The sequence below is a fragment of the Protomyctophum parallelum genome (assembly GCF_964188405.1).
Source record: "Protomyctophum parallelum genome assembly, chromosome: 6".
Taxonomy (NCBI): domain Eukaryota; kingdom Metazoa; phylum Chordata; class Actinopteri; order Myctophiformes; family Myctophidae; genus Protomyctophum; species Protomyctophum parallelum.
Window position 1 is genome coordinate 20,721,979 of NC_139701.1, and position 15,954 is coordinate 20,737,932.

General features: G+C 45.4%; 1 protein-coding gene across 16 annotated transcripts in view; it reads left to right on the forward strand.

Moving 5' to 3' along the window:
- Positions 1-15,954, forward strand: part of herc2 (HECT and RLD domain containing E3 ubiquitin protein ligase 2) — an 84,493-nt gene that overhangs the window by 47,534 nt on the left and 21,005 nt on the right. For all 16 annotated transcript variants that reach the window (XM_083767379.1, XM_083767382.1, XM_083767369.1 and 13 more), the window contains 23 exons: positions 97-195; positions 923-1,091; positions 3,170-3,295; positions 3,734-3,842; positions 3,937-4,076; positions 4,444-4,634; positions 5,067-5,172; positions 5,366-5,457; positions 6,216-6,391; positions 7,545-7,656; positions 7,754-7,835; positions 8,253-8,487; positions 9,162-9,339; positions 9,813-9,894; positions 10,173-10,344; positions 10,695-10,839; positions 12,503-12,728; positions 13,523-13,694; positions 13,912-14,092; positions 14,280-14,423; positions 14,697-14,888; positions 15,264-15,417; positions 15,726-15,833. In XM_083767379.1, the coding sequence (XP_083623505.1) occupies positions 97-195; positions 923-1,091; positions 3,170-3,295; positions 3,734-3,842; positions 3,937-4,076; positions 4,444-4,634; positions 5,067-5,172; positions 5,366-5,457; positions 6,216-6,391; positions 7,545-7,656; positions 7,754-7,835; positions 8,253-8,487; positions 9,162-9,339; positions 9,813-9,894; positions 10,173-10,344; positions 10,695-10,839; positions 12,503-12,728; positions 13,523-13,694; positions 13,912-14,092; positions 14,280-14,423; positions 14,697-14,888; positions 15,264-15,417; positions 15,726-15,833 (3,391 nt within the window). The remainder of the gene's footprint in view (positions 1-96; positions 196-922; positions 1,092-3,169; positions 3,296-3,733; positions 3,843-3,936; positions 4,077-4,443; positions 4,635-5,066; positions 5,173-5,365; positions 5,458-6,215; positions 6,392-7,544; positions 7,657-7,753; positions 7,836-8,252; positions 8,488-9,161; positions 9,340-9,812; positions 9,895-10,172; positions 10,345-10,694; positions 10,840-12,502; positions 12,729-13,522; positions 13,695-13,911; positions 14,093-14,279; positions 14,424-14,696; positions 14,889-15,263; positions 15,418-15,725; positions 15,834-15,954) is intronic.

A 15,954-nucleotide genomic window follows, 5' to 3' on the forward strand; every position in this document is an offset into this window, starting at 1 on the left:
AAACCTCCCATCATTCATGTCACCTCTCACTCAGCCTGTGTGCATAGAGCCCATTGTAGTAAATAAGATGATGTGTAATATTTCCTATGTGGTCAGCCCGCGGGAGCGGTGGTTACGGAGAGCCAGACGTTCAAGAAGAGATCGGACTTCCAGTCCAACGACGACTACGCCGTCTACGTGAGAGAGAACATTCAGGTAAGACTACACTGTGTACGTGAGAGAGAGAACATTCAGGTAAGACTACGCTGTGTACGTGAGAGTGAATATTCAGGTAAGACTACGCTGTGTACGTGAGAGTGAATATTCAGGTAAGACTACGCTGTGTACGTGAGAGTGAATATTCAGGTAAGACTACGCTGTGTACGTGAGAGTGAACATTCAGGTAAGAGCAACCAGCCTGGGAGCTGGGCTTCTAAACGGACCAGGAAACTGTAGCTGGATCAGACAAAGCAGAAATTATTTTAAAGGTCCCAACTCTTTCAGCTGTTTTATTGCAGTTGCAACTACCACAAGATTTTAAGAATTTAATTTAAAAAAGAAGAAAAAACAACAACAAAAAAAGATATATAACCGAATATAACCATTCTACATGAGGTTGTAGAACATTTTTGAAAGTTGCAAAAAGTTGTAAAAAAAGTGTAAAAGCGTTTTGGGCGGGGAACCCCTTTTGGTGCATTATGTTATGCTTTAGCTATTGAGAAATAGCAGATCTACAAGCTCATAGCGCGCCACCAAGTGGCACGCTACGAGCTGACAGAAACATAGCTTTTTCAGAAAACTGTCAGGATGTAGAAGACATATTTAGAATCTGATCTCAGGTTAAAATGGGTTAAAACGACACTTTTGCCATATCACAATATTACGAAGAAAATGCTATCTAGTCTTATGTCACTGTCATCACTATGGGCTGGTCTCTGTGCAGGTGGGCATGATGGTGAAGTGCTGCCGGACGTATGAGGAGGTGTATGAGGGAGACGCGGGCAAAGTGATCAAGCTGGACAGGGATGGCCTTCACGACCTGAACGTGCAGTGTGACTGGCAGCAGAAGGGAGGCACATACTGGGTCCGCTACATACACACTGAGCTCCTTGGTAAGCAGGAAAGTAACTTGGGTATATTTACTTAAGTACAGTTTAGAGGTATTTGTACTTTACTTGAGTATATCACATTTTCAGTACTTTTACTTAGTGATGCACCGAATATTCGGCCGCAGAAAATATTCGGAAAATGGCTAAAAATGCATTTTCGGCCTATTCGGTTTCAAAAGAGCTGAATAAATGTTTTATGGATCCATAATAGTGATTATTATTTAAGTTAAGTTTTGCCATTTATTTTGCTAAATATCGGGTAGCTTTAAGGTACAGCCATGACAGCAATGATAGGAAAAAATATATATTATATTAATCATTTTCGGATATTCGGTTTTCGGCCGACTGTTTCCTATATTCGGTATTCGGTTTCGGCCAAGAATTTCCCTTTCGGTGCATCCTTACTTTTACTTCTACTTTACTGCATTTCAGAGGCAAATGGCTTTTTCTCCACTACAACTTTATTTACTTCGATTCGATTATTATTACAAAACATACATGGTTTTATTTAACCAATGAAAAGTATTAACAAGAAAATAGTAAATTGGATATACTGGAACGCAGGTCATTCTTTCAGGTCCTTGGTTTCCTTGCGCCTGGCGGAGACGATATGGGATTAGAATGTAACAATCGCCCTTCAGTCATGCAAGGCAAAATATTACTAAGGAAAAATTAAGCGGGATCGTAGGGTTATATTATGAGTGATTTATATAGAGATGTTCAGCGGTAGCCATTGACAGAACAACAGTAGACAATACACTTGGATGCCTCTCTCTGTCTCTTTCCACATAAAATAAAATAAACAGGCTTACAACTAAAACCACCAAACAATATTTATTTCGCAAACCCCCCCTCAGTCAGCAGAGATTAATGTCCGCGTCCGTCGTCCCCCTCAGATGAGGCGCGCACGCAAGAGTCTATACAGCTGTCCCAAACTTCCCAACGCAACGAAAATGTTCCTCTGCTCCAAAAACGATCAACGAAAATATGAAAAACGTTCGGGGTACCCCTATATTTGTAATCCAATCCACATAGAACAACCACGGAACGGCCTCACCAGTAGCAGTAGTAGCCCTGATAGCCTCCAATCCCGTTCCGACTCCGGTTCCCCTCGGCAGTGGCACCCGTGATGCCCAGTCCGCTGGGCCCGACTGTTCTTTACCCCGACTACGGCTGCAGATACGCTTGTTTACACCTTAAATCGCGATCGTACTGTAAACGCTGTCTGGCACCTGTCGCTCCTCTCTTCCTCCGTGCAGGCCTGCACTCTGTTTGTTTGGCGATCCCCATCCCCATGTGTCACTCCCTCTATTCATAACTTTGGGTGGTGACAATCAACCAATCACTGACAGCCGTCACTCACCCCTGTACAAGGCCCATTACCACACTTGTGAAATAGAAGAAACCATTTAAATAATAGATGAATAGAGACGGCGATGAATAGAGACAGCACCCGGAGGAAACCCTGAGGCGAAATGGACATAGTGGTTCAGATTTTACGGGGGCCAGTTTCGAATTGCAGCCGTCCGTAGGTGCCCTTTGAGAGCGGTTTTGAAGGAGTCAAGGGATTCACATTTCTTAATGACTGTTGGTAGGGCGTTCCACATTTTGGTGGCATAGGAGCGAAAATAATTTAGTCCCTTGTTTGTGCCGAATCTGGGTTGTACATGGTTTGTTGCACTCCCTCTGGTGTTGTGGGTGTGGACTTCGTTTACACGTTTACGTTGACTATCATTGAGCACGTTCATGATGACATGTGAACTCTGTTTCATACGTGAACGCACGTGAACGCGTGCAATGATAGTCAATGGCCAGCGCGTTCACGATATTGGTCCAATCCATCCCAGAATGCACTCTGTTCCTACCCGGAAGGAGGAGTGATATCGCCTCATGCGCTTTTGAGCAACTTAATGCAAGTGGATGGGAGGAGAAATCCGGTGCCGTCTCTATTCATATATACTCTAAGGTCCTAACCTATACGTCGTGTCTTCCCTGAATAGTCCCTGAATGGTCGTTTTTTGAATTGAATGCCTCTGAAGGTCACTTGCCCTTTTGAATCACAAGTGATTGCATTCCTCCAGGATTCCCACCACAAAGTTCCCCGTCACACATCAAGATCGGTGACAAAGTGAGGGTGAAACCCACAGTGACGACGCCAAAGTACAAGTGGGGCTCTGTGACGCACAGGAGCGTGGGAGTTGTGAAAGGTACTGTAAACCCATGTTGCTTTGCAGCGTTCAAGTCCGGGTATGCTATACTATTTTATCTGTCGTCAATTTGTATGATGAGAAAAATGGTACATGACTGTATTATCATTTTAGAGCTATAATGTGCGAGGCTGCTGATAGAACTGAATTGGTAGGTTTGACTTGACTGTTTAATTTAGTTTTTGTATCGATGTTTTTATTTAGACAAACTGTCATTTCTAATTCTACAGAAACATTGCAGATGGATTTAAACAAAAAATAAATAAAAGATAGAAAGAATCGATCGACAGTACCCACAACTTTTCTGAATAAGATGTTAATTAATTCGCCCAATGCCTCGTAGAGGGTGGATTTTCAGATTTCAAGGATACATTTTTGTTCCAAGCTGTGCCTGCGACTAAAACAAAGTATTTCTTATGATGGTTTGATTGGGTTTAGCTTTCAGTGCCAATGGGAAGGATGTGATTGTGGACTTCCCCCAGCAGTCCCACTGGACTGGACTGCTGTCAGAGATGGAGCTGGTGCCAAGCGTTCACCCTGGAGTCAGGTAGGAGTGTCTATCAAAGTCACTTCATTCATATGGTTCACCCATTAACTACCATGTTCTGTCTGTTGAAATCCAGTCACCTTGTTGTCATCAGGTGTGACGGATGCCAAATGTTCCCCATCAACGGCCCCCGGTTCAAATGCAGGAACTGCGACGACTTCGACTTCTGCGAAAACTGCTTTAAGACACGCAAACACAACACCCGGCATTCCTTCGGGAGAATAAACGAGCCAGGTGGGTCACATGTTTACTGAAACTGCGTGAACCGTGTCAAATGATAAGTGTTAGAATATAGAAGGAAGGCCAAAATGTATGAAAAAGCAATCTGCAAAGAAACGTTACATCCGGAGCTACAGTGCAGTATGTGTTAGGCTGATGCTGTTGCTATTGCTAACCACTTAACCACTTTCAGAAAACTTAGGTCAGGATTTAGAGGCATTTTTAGAATCGGCCTCAAGCCTAAATGGGTGCCTATACTTGGTCGTATGATGCATATCTTCTGTAAGTGTCACATTGTGATGCAAGCATGTAGATTTTCTATATTTGGCATCCTTTGAAATCTTTGAAAATGTTTCCAACCCTGTCATTTCTCCACCACCAGGCCAGTCTCCGACGTTCTGCGGCCGCTCGGGGAAGCAGTTGAAGAAGCACCACAGCAGCCAGCGCGGCATGCTGATCGACGAATGGTCACGTGCCGTCAAGAGCCTCAACGTGTCTTCCTCCATCAACCAGGCCTCGCGCCTCATTGACTGCAGCGACCAATGCTGGCAATCCTCTGGCTCCCAGGGAAAGGTAGGACACTCAGACGCCTAGGGCAGTTGTTCTCAAACATTGTGGACCCTCTGGAACCCCTGGTCACTTTGAGAACCACTGACCTAGGAGAACGATGTTGTACAGTACTACTTAAGGTCATTATACACTGATGGCTTGGCAAATAAACGATGCTGGCATGAAAACTCTTCTCATAGTTGATGGTTCATTCATTCAGGCCTTAATCACAGTTTCCCATATTCCATTATCGCTGCGAAATGAATGCTGTCTGTTTATACATTGTATACTGTAGTACCTTTTTGCATCAGGGTTTAATCTAAGGTGACCATCATATAAAGGGCTTTTATTTTGTGCAGAGAGAAAGAGAGAGGGTATATAGACCGCTGGCGATCCTAACTATATACAGTAGTTGTTTAAGTGGTTAAGAGTGCTGTCATCCCGTTTTCTCTGCAGCACTGGATTCGTCTGGAGCTCTTCCCAGATGTTCTGGTCCACAAGCTGAAGATGGTCGTGGATCCCGCGGACAGCAGCTACATGCCATCGCTGGTGGTCGTTTCAGGTAAGGAATCGAGGGGTTTTGCGGTCATAATCCCCCAGACCAGACTATTACTCTGTTGTTCTTACATCTATTTTAGTGGATCTCAAAGAGAACTGGCACAGACTTTGTCTGCTATCTCGGGGGGAGGGTCAAAAAAAGCTGTACCATTATCTTCTGTATTTAATTACATGTTAGCTTTTTTGTCGTTATGTAGGTGGCAGCTCTCTGAACAACCTGATTGAGTTGAAGACGATCAACATTAACCCCACAGACACCACTGTCCCTCTCCTCAACGACTGCACGGAGGTAGGATGACTGAAGTGGACTTACCCATAACGTGTTTGGTGAAATAAAATGTCTTTTTTTTGACATGGGTGAAAAATGGGTTACAAAATCGTGGGATAAAAATATAAAAAACTGGTTCCTTGAAATTAAACGGGTTGAGAATCACTGCTAGAGCCGTACAAATCTTCTCTTATGGAGGTCCTTGGCATATCTCTTCAAATGGGGGTCCGCGGGCTAATTGGTGTCAATTTGGGTGTCCTTGACATGAAAAAGTTTGGGAACCACTGTTCTAGACCATGTGGTCAAGTAGGACACCTACTGGTTGACGAGAGGTATTGCACAAAGCTCAAACGGAGTAACATGGATATGAAAGATTGCAGCTTTAAGTAACATTTCAGATGAGTTGTGGCCTTATAGATCTGCTCTTCTCCCTATTTCTAAAACGTTTTAAGAGATTTTGCCCAAAATAGGGGTGCCAAGTTTGTAAACTTTAGTTATTAGTTACTTTGTAGATTCTGATTATTATTACAAAACATACAGTAAACACTTCAGTGATATATACATTTCGGCCATTGGAAAATAGCCGATCTCCAAGCTCACAATGCACCGCAATGCGATGCATCGTGTGTTTGTAGATCTGCTATTTTCCACAAGATTTTCCATACATTTGAAGATTTGAAATGAGGCATTCTGTCATGGGTACTCTTTTGGTACTTTTTTTTGCTAACCTCCCCCTATAACAAGCATCCATTGCACTCCTCCCCCCCCCCCCCCCCCAGTACCACAGGTACATGGAGATCGCCATCAAGCAGTGCCGCAGCTCCGGCATCGACTGCAAGATCCACGGCCTCGGCATCGTGGGCCGCATCCGAGCGGAGGACGAAGACCTGGCCACCGTCCCCTTCCTGGCGTCGGACAACGAGGAAGAGGACGACGACAAAACCGCCACCGGGAGGTAGGGTTGGACCCGCCATGCAGTAAATATGTGACCAGATGTCTCATCTGTGCTCGTCTCTCTTGTGAAGGATTGTGCATGTGTGTGCGTGTGTGCGTGTGTGTGTGTGTGTGTGTGTGTGTGTGTGTGTGCGTGTGCGTGTGCGAGAGAGCGAGTTGAATGTATTTGTTTGGTTAAGTCTGACCTTCTCCTTGTGCTGTTAGCCATCAGGGGGCGCAAACCAGGATTTTTGTGCCAGCGCTCGTGGCTGCTTCTTGGCTTTGGTTGTGCTGTCGCAGTTTGACAAGCACGATAGTCGTCCTCCAGGGAGTCAGTGGCGCATCATCCCAAAGCCTATCTTGTGTAAGCACAAGCGGTTTAGGCTTTAGAATGTCGCTCAATGTGTGCCGTGGGCTCACATGGAGCGTGTTGATTTCTCAGAAGCAGCAATTTGTCGCCACGCCTCCTGGAAGTATCACTGGGCTAATTAGAAGAAATATCTGCGATGGCCGTTACTAGTGATCCCAGCGATTTAGATGCCCATCTCTCACTTTTCTGCCAAAAACTAGAGCCAGGATGCTGCAAGCTGCATAATGACAAAATTGTCCCTAAATGCTAATTGTTATGATGCTGATCACTGGTTAAAATGAATGACTAAAGCTGCGTTCAGACCTGAATGTATAAATTCGCCTCGGTTCGTCCCGTTTGTACCGCCGCAAATCGTGCCGCTCTAACCATCCAAGTCTGAAACTTCTCTTCAATTATACAGTATACACACACACACACACACACACACACGATACAGGCCCTTAAAGCTGTGATCCTTTTAGCGGTGATGTCTTACCAAGGATTCAAATCCGGGTCCCCCATTCGAGTGCCAACATTTCTGTCATTGACCTAATAAGAGCACGGCTGCTTTCTCAGGGGAGACAATGAACTTTGACATGTGGGCAGTACCAACCATTAGTGGTCCCCTACCCGACCACGGACCTAATCTAACTTCTTACTAGAAGGCTGGCAGCCTAACTTCTACAACCACTGAGTTGTTAGTTTTACTGCATTAATTTCCTTCACCATGCAGGTTGTTTATAATAACGTTTATTATAACGTGTTATTCACAAACAAATGCATGGATTGCAGCTTTAAGCATGCGTCTCCTTTCTCCATATCCCAGTCTTGCTAGGAAGAAGGCGTCAGGGTTGGAGTCAGCCGCCACGATCAGGACCAAAGTGTTTGTGTGGGGGCTCAACGACAAGGACCAGCTGGGAGGCCTCAAAGGGTCCAAGGTAAAGCCTGTTTCATTATGACGGCTGCATGATGATCTCTCCTAAACTCCTCTTCTGTCCACTCATCTGTTCGGGCCTCTCCGGGTGTCGTTCACAGATAAAGGTGCCTTCCTTCTCTGAAACCCTGTCTGCACTCAATGTGGTCCAAGTAGCCGGAGGCTCCAAGAGCCTCTTTGCAGGTTAGTAGCTCTCAACAGTTAATCTGTCATCAGGGGAGACAGGTGAGGTCAAGGGTCAATATTCACTGTGTTGCATTGTCACGCTTCCTCTAAACATCCTTAACCACTTAACCAATTGCGAAATTAGCCGATCTATGAGCTCACTTCTAATGATGCAACATGGGGTGAGCTTGTTCACAGCTATCAGATCAGCTATTTTCCCTTTTTTTGAGGGCCTCTGCGTCTGTGTGTACCAAATTTGAGATGATTTGATTGGCTGAGCACGGAATGCGATGTATGATGATAAGAGTGGTTAATTCAGGGGCATTTTCATTCTCAGCCTGACGGACCGCTGTAAAAAAAAAAGCTTACAAAGTTGTTTTGCATGTGTTTATCTCCGTCTGTTCTGTGTTTTAACTGGCGTCTTCGCTGTTCCAGTGACTGTGGAAGGGAAGGTGTATGCGTGCGGAGAGGCCACCAATGGCAGGCTGGGCCTGGGCCTGTCCAGCGGGACCATCCCCATCCCGCGGCAGATCACGGCCCTCAGTAACTACGTGGTGAAGAAGGTGGCGGTGCACTCGGGAGGGCGCCACGCCATGGCGCTCACCGTGGACGGCAGGGTCTTCTCCTGGGGCGAGGGAGACGACGGCAAGCTGGGACACTTCAGCAGAATGTACGTCATGGAACGCATCTGTGTCACCTTATACAGTAGCTTTTAACCACTTTCTACCATTGTTTTAAGCTTTAGCTGTTGATAAATCGTGAAAATGTACCGCAAATCTTTGAATATATATTCTTTCACAGCAAATGTTTTCAACTCAAATCTTTGCTTCTGGGGGGTCCCTGAAAAAACATATTTTGAGATGGGGGTCCACAGCCAAATGCATGTCATTATGGGATGACATGAAAACGTTTGAAAACCACTGACATAGAAACAGGTTTTTCAGAAGACATTTTGAAGAATCTGGTCTCTCAATGGGTTAACCATGACAAAGGAACAGACAAATCATTTGCACTAGGTTGATGTTGAGTAGTGTTGCTTGTTGCAAGGCCATTTATCTTGCAATTATCTACTCTGTGTTTTTAGTTTAGCTAACATCAGGCCTAAATTGCCCAATCATCAGTTAACCACTTAAACTCTATACGTATATTTCATTGGCCGGAGTCCCCCAGAGCTCTATACTAGAACTTTGCGATGCAAAAAAATGGTTCTCAAAAACATGAACTCTGCCTTTACCATGCTGGAACGTTGATCTGACTCCACCCATTGTGTCCAGTTCTGCTTCGGACCGATCCGATGCGTAGCAGCACTGAAGGTCTGACTGTGGTCATTTCCACACACTGTAGGAACTGTGACAAGCCCAGGCTGATCGAGGCGCTGAAGACCAAGCGGATCCGGGACATCGCCTGTGGCAGCTCTCACAGTGCAGCCATCACCTCTAGTGGGGAGCTGTACAGCTGGGGTCTGGGCGAGTACGGCCGCCTGGGGCACGGGGACAACACCACCCAGCTCAGGCCTAAACTGGTAGGGTGTGTGTGTGTGTGTGTGTGTGTGTGTGTGTGTGTGTGTGCTTGTGCGCGTGCTCACGGCCCAGCATTTACTCATGGTACTCTTGTATTTGTATCTCTGCATCTACAAGTATGTGTATTTTTTAAACATATTTTAATTATAATTTTGTTTTTCTTTGTTGTTTTTTTCCTGAAATTATTTCCTGAAATTATTTTTAAATATTTTCTATATCTTTGAAATTGCTGGATATTTACTTGCGACCCATAACGGGACCACAAACCCAAAAAGCTGCTACCCTATGTTTGTTGAACACTGGTATAGATGGAACTGCTGTCCACCAAAATCGGCTGTTTGCCGTCACCTACCGTAGAGTCTATTTGATTTATATTCTGCATTGTACAATGTGATGCCGACTGCATGTTACATATTTCATATAAGGGCATGGCATTCGCTGTTAACGTTTGATGCTGGCTGTGTTTGGGTTGCAGGTGAAAGTGCTTCTGGGACACCGGGTCATCCAGGTAGCTTGTGGTAGCCGGGATGCTCAAACACTGGCCCTCACTGACGAAGGTACTGCTCTTAACCACTGGAAAGTTAGCCTCCATATTCTGGAACGAGCATATCTACAGATCTACAAGCTCGAAAATAGCAGATCTACAAGCTCCCAAAACGTTGCATTGTGAGCTTGTAGATCTGCTATTTTCAGTGACGAAATCTGGTGTAGAAAAGTTAATACTAGCTGACCTAATGTAGACCTAATGTAGAGCCCCAGTCAACGAAGTATATTTTATCCCATGGTTTAGAATGTTTTCATGAGGCATGAGGTTCAGTAATCTGTCCTTGTCCAGGTTTGGTGTTCTCCTGGGGTGACGGGGACTTCGGGAAGCTGGGCCGCGGTGGCAGCGAGGGCTGCAACATCCCCCAGAACATCGAGCGGCTCAACGGGCAGGCCGTGTGTCAGATCGAATGTGGGGCACAGTTCTCCCTGGCTCTCACCAAATCTGGCGTGGTGTGGACCTGGTGAGGAGATTATATAAAAGTCATGTTGTTGACGCAGTACAAAAAAAAAGTTTCCCTTTCAACCTGGCATCCCTTATACTAATACTCTTTATTTAGTTAAATAGTTAAATATTCATGTTTGTAGAAACTTCAAAATGTTTCAATTGATTCAACGGTTTTGCACTTAGTATGTGTAATATTTGTCAAAACACTGGTCTATGACTCTCCAAACTGGGGATTGACATCGAAACCAACAATCTGGCATGGGTCGGGCTGTAGAACACAAACGACAAACTTGGCTGTTATTGCAAAGCCATCTGTTCATGACTATTCATGACCTGTGGGTAACCGTGGCGTGTTTCCCAACCCAGGGGTAAAGGAGACTACTTCCGGCTGGGCCACGGCACTGACGTCCACGTGCGGAAGCCCCAGATGGTGGAGGGGCTGCGGGGCAAAAAGATCGTCCACGTCGCTGTAGGGGCACTGCACTGTCTGGCCGTCACTGAAACGGGACAGGTTCGTACTGACCTCCATCAGCCCGGAACATTACACCAGTGGTGGTCCGGGTCCATTTGTAAAATCTCGGGGGTCCATGGCATAACCCATTGAGACTTCAGACCAGATTCTACTAATTATTCTACAGTTCAGAAAATACCCAGTTGTGCTAAAACTATTTAATGTTCTATGAATTATATGTATTTGGACCCCCTTCTGAAAATGTGTTGTTTCAGGAACCCCCCTGAAGCAAAGATATGAACGTTTGCTGTGAAAGAATATACCAAAAAAAATCACGATTTTTCAAAAATAGCAGATCTACAAGCTCGTAGTGCGGTGCCGCGCTATGAGCTTGTAGATCTGCTATTTTTTAACAGCTAAAGTATAAAATAATGGTTAATGCATACCAAATTCTGGGTCATTGAAATGAAAAAGTAAAAAGAGAACGCACTGCATTTAGTGCATTACACAGCAGTCTGTTTACGGCCATGGCACCCTTCCAGATGTGCCAGTTTGTCCTCAAGTCGTGGTGTATATTTACTCTCCACTCCACTCCCCAGATAACTTTGACCTTCATTGCCCCACAGTTCCCGACATAACTCACAACTTAATATGAAAACCTCCAGCAAATCACCTCTTATGATCCGAGTCAGTCACTCAATATTTATCCACTTTAGAAGACTGGGCTCGGAGCAATACTTTTTATTTCTGTCCTCGGAGGGATTTTTCTTTCCTGACGTTTTTTTGTGGTTTGTGGTCCGGGAAAGCATCTGTGTCCTTTCAGATTTGAGCTAAAAAAGCATTATTTTATACGTTGGCCATTCAAAAATAGGAGATATAAAAGCTCATCGCGCAGAACTTCGTGCCACGCTATGAGCTTGTACTGTAGATCTGCTATTTTTGAAAAATCCTGACAACTTGTGCAAATCTTTGAATATAAAGGGCTGTATTTTTCGTGTCTTAAGTACCAGGGCTTATCCCTAACTTGAGTAAACTAAAGATCTGGAGGCGTGATCAATGCCATTTGGCTATTCTGAGTGGCCAAAGAGCATTGATCACGCCTCCAGGTCTTTAGTTTACTCAAGTTAGGGAATAAGACCTGGTACTTAAGACACGCAAAATACAGCCCATACTCCCATAGTCTTTTAAAGTGAACATTTTTAACTCAAATTTAGCTTCTGGAGGTCTCTGGACTGGAACAAAACAGCCTGTGACCCAAAAGAGACATTAGACGTCTAATCTACAAGCACACAAAGCATCGCTTCGCGCTGCATTGTGAGCTTATAAATCTGCTATTTTCACTACTACTTAAACATTTGTTTTCTAATTTATGGAATTTATTAGATTTTTCTTTCCAGTGGGTTAAAGTGTTGTGTCTTGGTGTGGCAGGTGTCTGCGTGGGGAGACAACGACCACGGGGGTTAAAGTGTTGTGTCTTGGTGTGGCAGGTGTCTGCGTGGGGTGACAACGACCACGGGGGTTAAAGTGTTGTGTCTTGGTGTGGCAGGTGTCTGCGTGGGGTGACAACGACCACGGGGGTTAAAGTGTTGTGTCTTGGTGTGGCAGGTGTCTGCGTGGGGTGACAACGACCACAGGGGTTAAAGTGTTGTGTCTTGGTGTGGCAGGTGTCTGCGTGGGGTGACAACGACCACAGGGGTTAAAGTGTTGTGTCTTGGTGTGGCAGGTGTATGCGTGGGGAGACAACGACCACGGGCAGCAGGGGAACGGCACCACCACGGTGAACAGGAAGCCCACGCTGGTGCAGGGCCTGGAGGGACAGAAGATCACCCGCGTGGCCTGTGGCTCCTCCCACAGCGTGGCCTGGACCACGGTGGACGTCACCACTCCCTCGGTGCACGAGCCCGTCCTCTTCCAGACGGCCAGGGACTCCCTGGGAGCCTCCTACTTAGGTCTCCCACATTTCTTCTAATCATTTTATATATATCATTTTATAATATATATAATTGTTATACTTCATAGTATATTCTAAAAGGTAGCCTTTAGACCAGCGCTGCAACCGTTGATTATTTTCTTAGCGATTACTCTCAAATCAAATATTGTATTTTATGTATCAATGACGTAAACAAAATATATAGATCAATTAATCCCTTTAGCCCTATTACTTCATCATACTTCATCATATTGCCATGTTAAAATAGCAAAAATAGTCGATGTATAAGCTCACAGGTTCAGGTTTATTTTTGTCATATGTATAAATTAAATACAATGCAATTCTTTTTGCTCCGAGCACTCTGTCTTACAGACAGAAATATAGCAGTACTATAGCAACGACTATAGTGCAAAAGAAAGAACAAACAAAAACAAAAAAAAGTGCAAAGTAAAGTGACAGTGCATTACAGTTCAAAGTCAGGTGTTCAGCAGCCTGACTGCCTGGGGGAAGAAACTGTTACTGAGACGGGTGGTACGAGATTCGATGCTCTGGTAGCGTTTTTTGGAAGGGAGTACTTGGAACAGGGTATTGGCAATGTCACATTGTGATACGTGAGCTTATAGATCTGCTATTTCCGCCATTTCTTAATTTTGGCACCATCAATTAACAAACAAAAACAAAATAAAACAAATTTGAGCTTGTGATAACTTGGAACAGTGTGCTCAACTTGCTCAGCCCTGGTTGAATTCAAAGGCTGTGTGTTGAAACACACTGTAATGAATATATTGTGCAATGGGGTGTGGTGTTCTACAGGCGTCCCGTCCGACAGCGACTCCTCTGCAGTGAGCAACAAGATGAGCGGGCAGAGCAGCGTGAAGCCCAACAGGCCCTCGCTGGCCAAAATCCTTCTATCCCTAGACGGCAACCTGGCCAAGCAGCAGGCCCTGTCCCACGTGCTGTCAGCGCTGCAGATCATGTATGCCAGGTACGAACGGAAATGCACCCAGTCTGCACTCATTCATCTCACTGAGTTCTACTACATGTTAGGTGTGAGTTTAACCATGCATGTATATTGTCTCTGTCGGGCATAAAGGGGGGGAAGCAGAAATATGGAGAAAAATGATTTCTGCCTGACAGTGACAATTTTTGCATTCTCAGAGATGCAGTGATTGTAACAGTACTTGTATGTTTGGTATACCCAGGGATGCCGTGGTGGGTGCCCTGATGCCAGCCTGCATGATGGTGCCGGTAGAGTGCGTCTCCACGTCGCCCATCCCCCCATCCGACTCCTCCTCCACCCTGAGCGACGACGAAGTCCCCCCTGTCCCCCCAGAAACGGAGGAACGGGTCAGCCCAAACCCCTGGCAGGATAAGAAGGGAGAGGTGAGGAGAGGGGCACTGTGGCATACACGTTTCCAGTTCCACGTTTTGGGCATGTCGTATAGGCGCAAATATTACAGAATTTCCCAAATATTTTAGTGGCACGATGCCGTTATACGATGAAGTATAAATCAGTTTTAAAGAACATAATTATGCATTAATGTTAATATGTAAAACATGTTGCGTTCAGGCTCCCTCCTCTGACGACGCTGTCACCCCGTCATCGGGCATAACTCCGTCTGCCTCCGGGGGTTCTTCACGACCTTTCATCCCCGTCACCGACGACCCCGGAGCGGCTAGCATCATCGCCGAAACCATGACGAAGACCAAAGAGGTTAGTTTTGATTTTGCGAGTACTCACATAGTCATTTATATATATCTTATAGATATTTCTTTCTTCAATAACTATGAACATAACTTAGTAGTTCGGCGACCCGTCTTTGGTACTCAGAAAACAACTCTGTACTTTAAGCCGTCTCACGAAGTCAGTCATATTTTTAATAGCATGCATTTGAATTGAATAGCTGCAGTTATCCAATCATCCAGCACCAATCAAACTTACTGTAAGTCATTCCTTGAACATTTCATACATTATTTTGGGTTCCAGGACTCTGAGAGTCAGAATAAGGTGGTGGGTCCAGAACCCCAGTATCTGGACGAGTTCACCAGCCTGCTGGTGCCTGACGACACGCGTGTGATGGTGGACCTGTTAAAACTGGCAGTGTCCCTGCGATCTGGAGACAAGGGCAGAGACGTGCTGTCTGCCGTGCTGTCTGGCATGGGCACTGCCTATCCACAGGTAATGTACTTATTTATTACCCCTCTCTGTCTCTCTCTCTGTCTTTACATAAAAGATATCTAAAAAAAACATTACTCTACTGATTGTACTGTGTTACACTACAAGCACTGTTTCTGTATAAGGAGCTGTCTATATGGAACCGACCTGTCGCTGATCCAGGCGACAACGCCTTAAGGACCTTAAATCTGCTCATTTCTCCTTTCTATCTCTTGTTCTCTCACCGTGTCTCGTTCCGTTTGTGGCCGTCATGTTCAGCTCTTTCCACCTGCACTTTGTGACTTGCTGGAGTTGCAGCCCTGTAAATGTATGTTCTATTCTTGCCAACTAAGCGACATAATGCAAAGCTGCATTGATCATCTCTGTGATGTTGGGCAGGTGGCCGACATGCTGCTGGAGCTGTGCGTCACGGAGCTGGAGGATGTGGCCACGGACTCGCAGAGTGGCCGTCTGTCCTCCCAGCCGGTGGTGGTGGAGAGCAGCCACCCGTACACCGACGACACCTCCACCAGCGGCACCGTCAAGATCCCAGGTACACAGAGAGAGAAAAAGTTTTGTTTTTTGTTCCCCCATCTGAATGCTACATCGAGTAGCTGCTAGTCAACTCTCACCAGTCGCTACGTAACCTAAAACATTAGGTTACGTACTGGAGGTAACCCCTGTTTTATAACAGGCAAGCGAGCGGGACTAGGCACCCACGTCACATTCCCAGCCAATCCAGCCAAGAGTTTCCACCATGGTTACCCGATTGATCCCAGTCTACCGTGGCAGAGCTGTAGGTAATCAGCCCATGTGTTCTTTAGCCATTATTCTTACGTAGCTCTTTTTTAAATGTTGTAGGTGCCGAGGGTCTTAGGGTGGAATTTGACCGTCAGTGTTCCACAGAGAGACGCCACGATCCACTGACAATCATGGACGGAGCCAACAGGATCGTTTCTGTCCGCTCAGGTAACAATAAATGAGTAAAGCACTGTTTCTCAACATTGGGTGGTTTGTAACTCTCAAGAGTTAAATAAACAATGAGGATTTTACAGTGCAGATCTGGGTCCCTGAGAAAGGTTGTATCAAA